Source organism: Balaenoptera musculus, chromosome 3 (assembly GCF_009873245.2).
Source record: "Balaenoptera musculus isolate JJ_BM4_2016_0621 chromosome 3, mBalMus1.pri.v3, whole genome shotgun sequence".
Lineage (NCBI taxonomy): Eukaryota > Metazoa > Chordata > Mammalia > Artiodactyla > Balaenopteridae > Balaenoptera > Balaenoptera musculus.
The window spans coordinates 122,992,141-123,004,514 of NC_045787.1; the positions used below are offsets into that span (position 1 = coordinate 122,992,141).

Genomic DNA, 12,374 nt, shown 5'->3' on the forward strand with positions numbered 1-12,374 from the left:
ATTCTCGGAAAAGAAGAGATGAAAAGGTAACTACTCCTTTTGGTTTAGGTGGTAAAGTACTCGGAAGTACTTAGAGGTTTCATTTTCAAACTTGTATATTTGCAAACTCAGTAAATGTGATAGCCAACTTTTTTTTTCTTTTTTATAATAGCTAAGAGTTGCTGATTACTGAACCATGTGCCAGTCAATGTGGCAAATCCTTCATATGTATAATCTTATTGAATTCTTTCAACATAATACCATGCTGTAGTTAATATAATTATAACCATTTTATGGACTAGGAAACCTAATCTTGGTCTAAACCTACCATGACATGGCTAGTATATGGCAGGATTCAAACTTAACAGTAGAGTTAACTTCAAAGCTGTACACTCTAAACTACTCAGCCTTTGTCCTCTACATATTTTTACTACCCAGATTCACTGCCACATTAATTTGCCATATTATTATTATTAATTATAATTGCATTTTTTCATTTGACCATTCCTAAGTGTCAATCACGCGTGCCCCTGGAGGAAAAGCAAATTAAATTTTGTATATCCCTCGAGGAGTTACAAAAAATTGGAAAAGGTATGGAGATGAGCGCATTGCAATTTCAAAACCCAAGAGCTATGTAGTAGTACACAGATTGTAGATAGGACCCCTCTGATTGCTCATATATATGAAGATAAATAATGCTCAAAATGTGAGAGAAAGGCCCTCTTTCATTTGTGAGGCAGAATGGGGTTAAAAGTGGACTCTGGCGTGAGGCTGTCTCGGTACAAATCCTAGTCCTGCCCTCTGTAGCTATATGGTCTTGGGAAAAATCACATGCTGTAGTTTCTCCAGCTGTAAAAAAAATAAATAAAAGCAACACCTACTTTCTAGGGGGTTTTGTGAGGATTAATGTATCTATTGCTTAGAACAGCACCTAGCATGTAATTGTTAGTCATTATTGATATTAATGTTCAAGACTACTCATTTTCTAGCTAGTATTTATGAAGTTTGATTTTTCTTCCCTACACCACCATGTAGTACTTGTGTCTCAATGGACCTTATTTGCCTCATTGATCGATTGTTATTTGGGGGATGGGAGGGCTGTTTGTTTTCTCATGCTCTGGCCATTTTGATCCTTTCCTAGAGAATCTCGCCCATTTCTCTTTAGATATTCTCATTCAGTTTAAGAAACTAAGTCCTCTTCTTTATGTGCTGCAAGGTTACCACCCTTCTTGTCAGACAGAGGATGATTTTCAGTCTGAAAAGAAAATCTTTTGGAGGAAGGAATAAAGCCAGGGAGTTGGGTATATGAGGATACAACTTTCTGGGGTTATCTGCTTCACTCCTTCCTTGTATCAGGTCATGCTAAAATACTTTTGCTTTTCTGTTTCACATCCAGGTAACAGAGTTGATACCCACAGAGAGAGAAAGTGTCTCTCTTCCACTTTTCAACTTGTTATAGAAAATGTTAAGTAACGTGAGGTCCAGGAAAGATCCCTGCATAATATAACTTAATAGGACAACCAAAGTGGACACACACCATGGTAAACAGATTTAGAATAGCAGCTAGCCCTTGTTCATTTTTAAATAATGGTGTTAAGGTTTGTGGTTTCTGTACCTGCATAGACATCAGAATCACCTGGTATGCTTATTAAAAATATAGATCAATCTTTACTCTCCACCTCTCTCACCCTCTGTCTCATCCCCATGTCCAGTAATCTGCTTCATTAAATTGGAGGTAAGGCTTTGGAATCTGTATTTTTAATAGCATTGGGAGTCACTGTCTAAGATGATTTATACTTGTATTCATAAGAAACTGACTTGAGAATATAATAGTGAGTCTTCATTTTTTTCTAAATTGACATTGAAAACTATCTTATTTTAAAACAAGATCCAATTTCCCTAAATAGCCTGTTTTCCTGAGTCCTGATGAAGAGGGACTAGGAGAAAGGGTTAAAAAATCAGTCATTTTTAACTTGTTAGATTTACAGAAGCAGAATTTTCAACCTGGAAGAGACACTAAAAACATACTCATATTTCTTTACTTTGCAGATACAGAAACGACTCTTTCAGTGTAATGAGGGGCTACAATGAGAATTCACAGATCCACAGACATCATGACTTCCCAAAGCAAGACAGTTAGCTAGAAAAAAATCCTTGATTTCCATCATGCTTCATGGTTGCTTCATTTCTTTAATAATCACCCAAATGGATTGGATCTGTTTCTCATTTTATGGCATTTAAGATTGGCATTTAAATACCCAGTGTATTTGTTTTTTAAAAACATGGGCATAGTAACTATATGCATCATCCTTCTTATCAAATACCTCTTAGAAGCACATTTTGAGAATTAAATGGAATCTTACCTGTAAGAGGCACCTTGACATCAAGGCCATAGAATAAAGGCAAGAGAGAAGAACAAGAATAGAAACAGAAACTGCAGAAGAAAAAGAAGAAGATTATGTAAATCTGAATTTCTGTACTGCCATTCAGGTCGCACAAAACCTCAGCTTTTCCACTTTGCTCAAATCTGACCATTTCTCATATATACACCAAATACCTTTTATTTCAAAAAAAAACACATACCTTTTATTTATCCACTGGTAAAGCAATGCAATGAATAACTGGTGTTCAACTAACATCGACTGATACATTTTACAATTCTGAGAGGGTCTTAACAGGTAATCGGTCTAAGCTCCTAATTTTCTAAGTAAGAAAAATAAGCACTCAATAGTCTAATTGCATATAATCTGATGGTATAGTGAAGCCTAGAGCTTAGACCTTCCAAGTCCTACTCTATTACATGTTATTGTCTCTATTTTTAATGTGTGAGACGGTAATTTAAAAAATTAAAAATGATCAAAGTGTACACAATCACTCAGTGCTATCATTATATGGTTAACGTGTTAGGTTTTAGGACTAAGGCAGAGCAGGAAGAATATTAATCTGTAGGGTAAACATACGATCACTTATCCACAGTGGGGCACTCCTCAGAGGGAAATGGAATTGTATTAGTAATTACATCAGGGCAACAGGTATAACCTGGGTCTGTCCTGGTTGAGTGAGGATATGTGGTCCTTCTACTGGTAGGAACTATGCTTATTCATCAGAGGTAACTTCACACAGTGAACGGACGCTGCCGCTCCAGGCTGTCATGCTTCTGAGATAGATTTCTCCTTATTTGACTCATAGAAGTTACATGGAGTCCGATATTTCTCTCTTCACCATGAACCTTCACCAGAGAAGCAGATACTTGGATGGAAAACATGTTTGTTTTCCACATCCATACTTGGATGGAAAACATGCTTGCTGGTAGAAAACCAACTGTATACTAATTATAAAATGTCATAGGTCAGATCAGTTTTTTCAAATACTGATCTCCTCGGTGATTTACTCTTACAGAGTCATGAAGTCTTTTGCCTTGTTATCACACTTCAGGAGCCTTCTGTTGGACATGACATTTTTGAATAGGGTCCTGTATGGCAGTCTCATATTGGGCATATTATTTGCATATTTCCTTTAATGCCATACTTATAAGGCTCTTGCTTCACTGTGGCAAAATTGCATGAACAAGTTATAAACATGGTGTGAAGAGCCATGTATTAGTGACTGGTCTAGTACTATGAAAAGCAGAAACTCTGTCCTTTTTTTTTTTTTTCCATTCCTTGAAGATGGATAGTAATAGGATGGCACCTGTAGCAGGAGTGGATGGAGGAGAGGAATGGAAGACTTCCACTATTCCCATGAGAAGGTCAGGTGTCAGAGCTACCTCTCTGGGCATGAGGGGATGCCCATCACCTGATTTACAATGAGAGTCTAAATTCCATGCTATGTGGTAGGCAGGCTGTGGCACTTAAGGTCAGATACCTGACCTCTGGTCTTGATTTGCCATAGACTGGTTATATGATTTGGGGAAAGTTGTTTAATGTCTCTGAGCCTTTGTTTTATTATCTGTATAAAAGGGGAACATAATATCTGTGGTATATTTCTCATGATAATTATAATTAATTATAACAATTATTATTTATTATAATAATTAATAATTATAATTAATGATAACAATTATTATTTATTATAATAATTAGTAATTATAATTAATGATGATAATTCATCATCAAATGAGATGATGAACGTGGAAGTGCCTTGGATGGTGAAGAGCGGCACATGGGAAGCAATTTTGCTATGTTTGTTTTTATCACCTGATTTATACTCACTGTGTGCATGGGAATTAGGAACAAAGAAGGAATACTGTATGTACCCTGAGAAGGTGTTCAAGTACTCCAGGGGAAAGAATGAAGACTTTCCCTGACATAAGTGATCTTTAGCCTTTTTACTGTGCTTGTGGATGAGTAGAACTGAGGTCAAGTGAATAGAAGGTACTTTATAAACCTCATCTGTCATTCTAACCTCTAATCAAAAACCAACTGGATTGTTTTTGAAGTGGCTTAGTTTAGTACTACATATGGAATATGCTGCTTTGATAGCTAAATAATCGTCATTTTCTGTTAAGTACATTAACCTATTATCATAAATATTTAGGAAGTTCAGACCTGTAAAATGAAAAGTTCACAATTAATTTGGCTAGGGTGGTGACCTGACTAGATGTTAGAAAATTCCTTTATTTGTTTGTTTTTCCTCAGTTAAGTGGGGACTGAACTGAATGAAGTTTCTGGGGCAGAGCTGGCAGCTTTCTCCTTGAACCACCCCAGGACTGTTTACGAATTAGCAGAGAGACTGACTAGGACCAAGGGTAGCCACTCAAATACGTGGAAAACGGAAGATAGCAGGTGTGTCCTTTGGCAGCCAGGGAAACTGTGGACAACCCCTGCTTTCTGTGGGTCTTTCTGCCAAACACTGGGAAATTAGACTCAGCTTTTCGTTTACTACACTCTTACCCTGAAGAACTAAATAGCACACTTTGGAAATGAGGAAAATTCAAATTCAAAATTTTGTATAAGATGTGTAACTTTACATTTGGAAATTTTAAAAATATACTTTAATTTGACTTATACTTTTTTTAGTGTTTCCTAATTTTCATGTAAGTGACCTCCTTTTTTTCCTCATGGAACCCATGAGAGGAGGTGAGGGTGAGTGTTACCATCCCTATTGAATAGATATGGCTCAGACACAGTGGGTAAAGTCACTTACCCAAGCTCAGATAAGTACATGAAGACCCAGCCTACATAAGAATCTAGGTGGCTGATTGTTTGGCTACTGGACCCTACCAGTGGCCTTTGAGCTCACATGAGGGCAACTATAAAAGCCATTTGGGATGAACCAAATTCTAATCACTATCGCGGAAATGGCAGGTGGTTTGCTATTTGCTTCTTGGGTGCCCATGGAAGATACTGCAAAACAACCATGCTTTTTCGCAGCACAGGGATTCGGGCTGCTACTTCCAGTCAATGAGACTGGAACTCCATAGAACACCTCTTGCCATCCCTGCTGTGTTCCTTGGCAGGGCGCCCCTGGCATCCTAGGCAGGATAATTCTTTGTTGTGCAAGACTGCTGAACTCACTGCAGCTAAGGAGCATTCCTGCGCTAGCCCTCTCCCTTCTCCCAGAACACACACATTTCCAAATGCCCTCTTTACCTCACCCCCACCCCTGCCAAAAGTGTTGGCTGACTTGGAAGAAGCAGTTCCGCTCTCAGACCACTGGGGAAGTGACATGAGGGCATAGTTTTCATGTGTCAATCTAAATTTCTGAACGTATTATTGAGGTGGAATTGCAGCACAAGGAGGAAAGGGCTTTTTATGAATAATGGGAAAGACTTTTTTAAAAAGGGACTAAAAAGATTTTAAAAAGGAACAGGAACGTAGAGTAACAAAACTCAGAAGAAGCTTTTGGCAAAGAAGTGAAGATGAGAAAGGGAAAACTGAGGAAAGAAAACACGTATAGAAAAGGACAGGAATCAACACAAAAGGCAAAAATGTAACCGAAGGCAGAAGCTTTGCTAGAATCCTGCTGCCTGACTACAGGCAGAGTTTACGTTTACTGTAACTATACCTGCCTACACAAATACACAATAGCTGAGAAGAAGGAAAACACAGTGAGTGAAAACAATATTATTGTCTGATCTAAAAAATAAAGATTGAAATACATATTGAATTTCACATGTACCTTTTCTTCTAAGTCCTTTATCTGTCTTTTCTGGATGTCTGTTTTATCTTCTAAGTCACGAATTCTCTGAAAAAAAAAGGGGAGGGAAAAAGAAGCTTTTCAGTCTGTTAAGTTAAACAAGAAGATCATTCACCAACCTAAAACACAGAACTTCCTATAAAAACGTAACATCTGGAAACGTCACATATACGTTTTTCTGTACCCAGAGGGTTATTGCATGTTTCAAAAATTACCCGTACTCACAGTGAAAATCATTGTCATTGATTATATTTTAAAAATATTTGCCACCCCTTTCTCTTCTGGGTCAATCTATCCCTGAAGACCCCTTCCCTGTGAAAGAGGTATGATTCTCAGCCCACTGTCCTTGGGCTTGGTCAGGAGACCTGTTTTGGCCAGTGGAACGTGAGTGGGAGTGAGATGTGGGAAAGCCACATCCTTGTAGAGACAGCTGTATGTCCCAGAACTAGAGAGCAAGAAACAAACTTTGTTGTAAACCATTTGGATTAAGGTTTTTGGTTGTTTATTACCTCATTAAAAAAATGGCTAAAACTGGCTCACACAAATGCAATTATCCCATCGGTTTCTGTTCTACCTTTTTTTTTTCAACCTTATTTCAAATCTGTTTCAGGGTGGAATTTCCTCACGAAACAGCACTGACCAATTTTCACAAAACAAGGTAGCAATTCCACTTCAAAAAAATTCAAAAGAAGGAACTGATAAACTAGGGGAAAAACAAAACCAAACATAACAAGAATAACACAACTAATCCTGAAGACAAAAAAGTTCCAGAACTGTTTTTGAAATTACCTGTAAACTGTAACAAAATTCCAGTAATTTAAATAGCACAGATTTGAAATCGACATTACATAGACAATAATTTATAAGTGAAAAGAGTCTTCAGATTTCCTTCGGGCAATCTAAAGGCCTTGTATATTCATGGTACAGGGTTACACAGGGCAAGCTTGTAATTTAATGCCTCTTTTGGGAATAATTAGAAAATGGAGAACTGGAGTCTAAGAAGAAAACGATGGAAGCTAAACAACGTGATAATATAGAAGGAGAGGTTTTACAATGCAATGTGGGGAGGAGACAAAAGGGAAGCTAGAACAAAGAACAGTTGAACTTGGAAATCATATCTTCCTCTCTCTAAACAGTGGTTCTCAACTGGGGGTGATTTTGCACCCCAGATGACATGTGGCAACGCCTGGACATTTTAAAAAGTTAGTTAATTTATTTTAAAGTGTAATATTCAGTGGTTTTAGTATATTCACAAAGCTGTGCAACCATCACCACTATCTAATTTCTGGACAGTTTTGAATCACGTGCGATCACTGGTCACAACTGGGGGGAGGGATGCAACTAGCACCTAAGGGGTAGAGGCCAAGTATGCCGCTAAACATCCTGCAGTACACAGATCAGTCTCCACCCCCCATAAAGAATCATCAGGCCCAAAATGTCAGTAGTGCAGAGACTGAGAAATCCTGCTTTAAAGGAAAGAGGGCGAGGTTTGTGCAGGAGAGGAGGGTGTGTTCTGTCAGAAGGACCATGAAATTATGTGACAATGAATGTGTGTGACAGTGAATGATAAATGTGTGTGATGTGTGTGCTTGTATTTCCATAGTGCTGCGTATGCTCCAAAGCTACACAGTGAAAGAATAAATTTGCTAGCTCTTTCTACCTTGAGTGTGCAAGAACTTCCTTCATATGTCTGCTGGATGCGGAGGCACGCACTACACCAATAAAATCATGAGATTACTATGGCGTCTATTCAGCCACCAAGCCTGTGCTTGTTGGGCACCTTCTTACGTGTTCAGGACTGTGCTGGATGTGATGGAGAATACCGGCAAGGCGTCAATTAGTTCCTGATCTCAAAGAACTATCACATCCAGGTGGGGAGAAAAAATGTAAAACACAGGGAAAAACAGATTAAGCAGAAAAAGTAAACAATGGCGAAACTATGCACAACTTCATCGCCAATCGCTAACACCCAGTACAGTGTTTAGCACAAAGAAGCTGCGTATACGTATTTATTAAATGAGTTAGGTAGGCTACATTGGGTGCTGCGGGCTTTATGTCTTTTTCCTTCCCATCTGCTTGCCAGCCTGCCATCCAGTCTAACAGTAAACTCTATGGAGTCCAAAAGAGATCCCTTTTCTACCACTTTTTGTCTCTACTGCTACTAAGTATACCAAGTCCCCCATCATGACCGTGTGAGAGCTTACTGCCGGCTCTTCCTGCTTCTAATCCTGTGCATCCTGCCTCCACCTATAGCAGCCAGTGTGAACTCTTAGAATGTGAAATGATCACGGCAGTCCTGGAGTTTTAAGGGGGCGAGGAAGAGGGAGAGGGAGGGTTAGCCAAGTTGCTCTCAGAATAAAACCCAAACTCCTTCAAGGCCCAGCATGATCTAGGCCTGTCTTACCTCTCCAGATTCATCTCGTAACAACCTTCCCTTGGCTCCATGTGCTCCTGCCATACTGGCCTTCTCTCTGCTCCTTAAATATTCCAAACATTCCCAGGATAGAGACTTAGCCCCTGCTGACCCTAACTTCTGGGACACCTTGCCAAAATCTTTGTGTGGCTGATTTCTTGGGATTTCGACATTTTCAGAGAGGCCTGCTCTGATCAGCCAGTTTAGAGAGGCTAATCCGACTCCCAAACTCACTCTCATTCTCTCCCTCTCCCTCCCTCCCTCCCTCCCTCTCTCTCTCTCTCTCTCTCTCTCTCTCTCACACACACACACACACATCTTCAGAGCACTTATTGCCACTCTCTGAAATTGCCTTGGCTATTGCTCATTTGCATTGTCGCTTTTTCCGTCTTCATCTGTAGGATACATGAGAACAATGACCTTTATGTCTTTGTCCACCGTCACATTCCCAGCACCCAGCACAAGCAGGCCCTCGATAAATGGTTCTGAATGAGTGTATAAAAAGGGTATGGAATGTCGATTTTTTCAGTAGTATGTAGTTCGTTGTCTTCATCAGGGAGAGTGTTCTGAGGAGATGGATCTAAACTGGGACTGGAAAAATGAGAAGATTTGGATAAGTGCAGCAGACTCTGAAGGACATTCTGGGGTGAGCAGTCAGGAAAACAAAGGCTTGGAGGTGGGAAATCATGGCCTAAGGGGTACAGGAAGAGTTCTGCATGAACAGAGAGGAAGGTAAGCTATGAAGACTGTCTCAAATCTGGGTTTTAGGGGAGGAGTAGACAGCTACTGAAGGACCTGGAGATAGCAAGACTAGACTCAACTGGAAATTGGGATCACGGAGGCTTTTGAGGAAGAATATAACATCAGAAAAGGTGACAAGGACAAGGAAGACCCCAGGGTTTTCAGCTTGAGTGCCTTGAGATATGATAGTTCTACTAACCAAGACAGGCAGATGGGGAGAGAAGGGAGAAGTAAGGATAAGAATGTGTGTTTAGGTATGTTTCATATGAGTTCACTCTAAAACATTCAAACAGAAATGTCTAATAAGTGGTTAGTGATATGCTCTAGAATTTAGACTGCATTATAAACTTATATATGACAAATCCTGGCCAATGCCTTCTGGAATAATTCTCTCAAATCAAAGCTACTGATTGAAAGGAAAGAAAAGTAAGAAATAACTGGAGAGGCATATTCTAACGAACATCTGTTTGGGAGACAGAAAATGTCAATGAAACTCTCTGAGGCTTAGAAATATAATGTACTTAACAGTTCAGACTGGGTAACTTAAAACAAAACAGACAGAACCATCTCTTTTGGGAGTGAAGTACCTTAGCTGACTGAAGAGACACAAAAGCATTGACAAGGCTTTAATCTTAAAAAAATTTAGATAACTGTTTGTCCATCTTAAAAATTAACACTTCTGTGGTTCCATGACACACCTCCTTCTTGCTGAAATTAATTAAATGCTATTGCAGCCTAAGAAATTTATGCAGACGAAATGTTCATTCCCTTACAGAAGGAAAGAATGCCTGCATTAATGCAATGATACCGTACAGTCTATTATTGAAAGCTTTAAAACTCTCTTCAGAGTCAAAATCCTAACCTTTATGATGGAATCTCAAGAACCAGTGAAACAAACATGCATGTGTTTATCATCTCTGGGACAAAATGGCTTCAGAGTTCCCTGTTAACTTGGGTCATTTGTTAGCCTGTAAAGATCCACAAAAAATAACCCCTCTTCCTTTTCTACTCACCTTGATCTCTAATGACCACATGATTCTTACTTCTTGTATAGCCCATCTGGATTTTGTACCAGTTGCTTATTACAGCTTATGAGTACCGAATACCCTAGCCTGGAACTTTCAATTCTGGAATTATTACAGAATCTGCTTTTTGACCAGGACCCTAGTCTTTGCCTGTCAATCTATGACATGAACAAATAGTTGGAATTAAGAATTTTAATTCTTAAGGCTATAAGTTAATATTAGGTGTTTATTTTGAGCCTTGCTGGTCTAGATAAATCATATAAATTATAGATGACTCAAGCTGTAGCAGACAGTATAGTGCAATGTTTATGTGCACTGGCCTTGGAGTCAGGCCGATCTGGGTTGTAATTCTGGCTCTGTTGCTTACTATCTGTCATCTTGGGCAAATCACCTAAGCACTCTTTTCTTCAGTTATCACGATCTCTTAAGCTGGGATAATAAGAATACTTACAGTAGTGGGCTATTGCAAAGATTAAATGAAATGATGGAAGTAGAGCCCTTAGTTTAGTTCCTGACCTATAGCAAATGCCAATAAGTAAGAGGCAGCTTCCATGCTTTGTTGCTGTTGCTGTTTATTCTGGGAATAAAGAGAAAGGTCCTTGTTCCCTTTTACCCTCTTTGGATTATTAGATCAGGCTAGGTTATGGCCTGGGATGAGTAACAGCAGGAAAGCATTATCTGTGTCCTGGAGTGCGTTCCAGAGAGTCCCTTCCCAGCATAAGGGACATAATCAGGCTCCATGAGATTCAAGGGGTATTTCATGACAAAGTAGTTGCAAAAATAGTAGCATGACACAGTGCTTCTGAAGTGCCAATTTTCTTCAGATTAATTCATTGTAAAACCATCGTCCTGTTTCTGAGTGTAGGTGGAAAACAATAGTTATTTATTTTACTCTTTGAAAATAGCTTCTAGCTCCCAGGCTTCTCCATACTCATACTCAACACTATGTACTAAGCACTTGGTCCCATTTTCTTAGTACCACCCAACACGTAGTGACTACATCCTCACCTGATGGGCTTGCTGTAAGAGCTCCATTCTCTCCTGAAGAATCTGACAGTCGTACTCTCTGCTCTTCCTCAGCATCTGCCGCCGTAACTTTTCCACTGCCGTCCTCAGCTCCTCTTGCTGTTTTTCAGTTAATAATTCACCAAACTTGATAACAGTTTCTTGCTGCAGAGCATTGTACAAAGTCGCTTCTAGTTCCTGGATTCTCTGGCAAATAGAATTAGAAAACCTTGGAATTTAGCATCTTAAGTGTGGTGTGTGAATGTACACATGTGTGTACATGTGGAGGGATGTATTATTTTAGTCTCACAGGATCCTAGCAACAAAATAAAGTTCAAAGCTTATCTAGCTTAGGGACTATCCTGACGGTGCAGTGGTTAAGAATCTGTCTGTCAATGCAGGGGACACGGGTTTTAGCCCTGGTCTGGGAAGATCCCACATGCCACAGAGCAACTAAGCCCGTGCGCCACAGCTACTGAGCCTGCGCTCTAGAGTCTACGCACCACAACTATTGAAGCCCACACTCCTAGAGCCTGTGCTCCGCAACAAGAGAAGCCACTGCAATGAGAGGCCCACACACTGGGACTTCCCTGGCGGTGCAGTGGTTAAGAATCTGCCTGCCAGTGCAGGGGACACGGGTTCAAGCCCTGGTCCGGGAAGGTCCCACATGCAGTGGGGCAACTAAGCCCACGCGCCACAACTACTGAGCCTGCGCTCTAGAGCCCACGAGCCACAACTACTGAGCCCGTGTGCCACAACTACTGAAGCCCACTTGCCTAGAGCCCATGCTCCGCAACAAGAGAAACTACTGCAATGAGAAGCCCGTGCACCACAACGAAGAGTAGCCCCCCACTCGCCACAACTAGAGAAAGCCCGCGTGCAGCAATGAAGACCCAACTCAGCCAAAATAAATAATTTTTAAAAAAAAAGGCTTCTCCAGCTTAAATATCCTTTTGATGATCCCCTTTATAAGATTCCATAAGGATCATCTAGCCAATACGTGAACTTCTCTGATGATGGGGAATTTGTTCTTTTTCTTGGGATCCTGTCCATTTCACATACTTTTCATTTTT

General features: G+C 40.0%; 1 protein-coding gene across 4 annotated transcripts in view; it reads right to left on the reverse strand.

The window, feature by feature from the left end:
• The window catches only part of JAKMIP2 (janus kinase and microtubule interacting protein 2), a 184,545-nt gene that overhangs the window by 9,296 nt on the left and 162,875 nt on the right, over window positions 1–12,374 (reverse strand). For 2 of the 4 annotated variants that reach the window (XM_036848569.1, XM_036848571.1), the window contains 3 exons: window positions 11,305–11,508; window positions 6,100–6,165; window positions 2,343–2,413 (listed from right to left, as the gene is read on the reverse strand). In XM_036848569.1, the coding sequence (XP_036704464.1) occupies window positions 2,363–2,413; window positions 6,100–6,165; window positions 11,305–11,508 (321 nt within the window). In that variant the 3' untranslated portion in view covers window positions 2,343–2,362. Of the gene's footprint in view, window positions 1–2,342; window positions 2,414–6,099; window positions 6,166–11,304; window positions 11,509–12,374 lie in introns of those variants that run through there. The other 2 variants (XM_036848570.1, XR_005019438.1) reach the window with 2 other exon arrangements.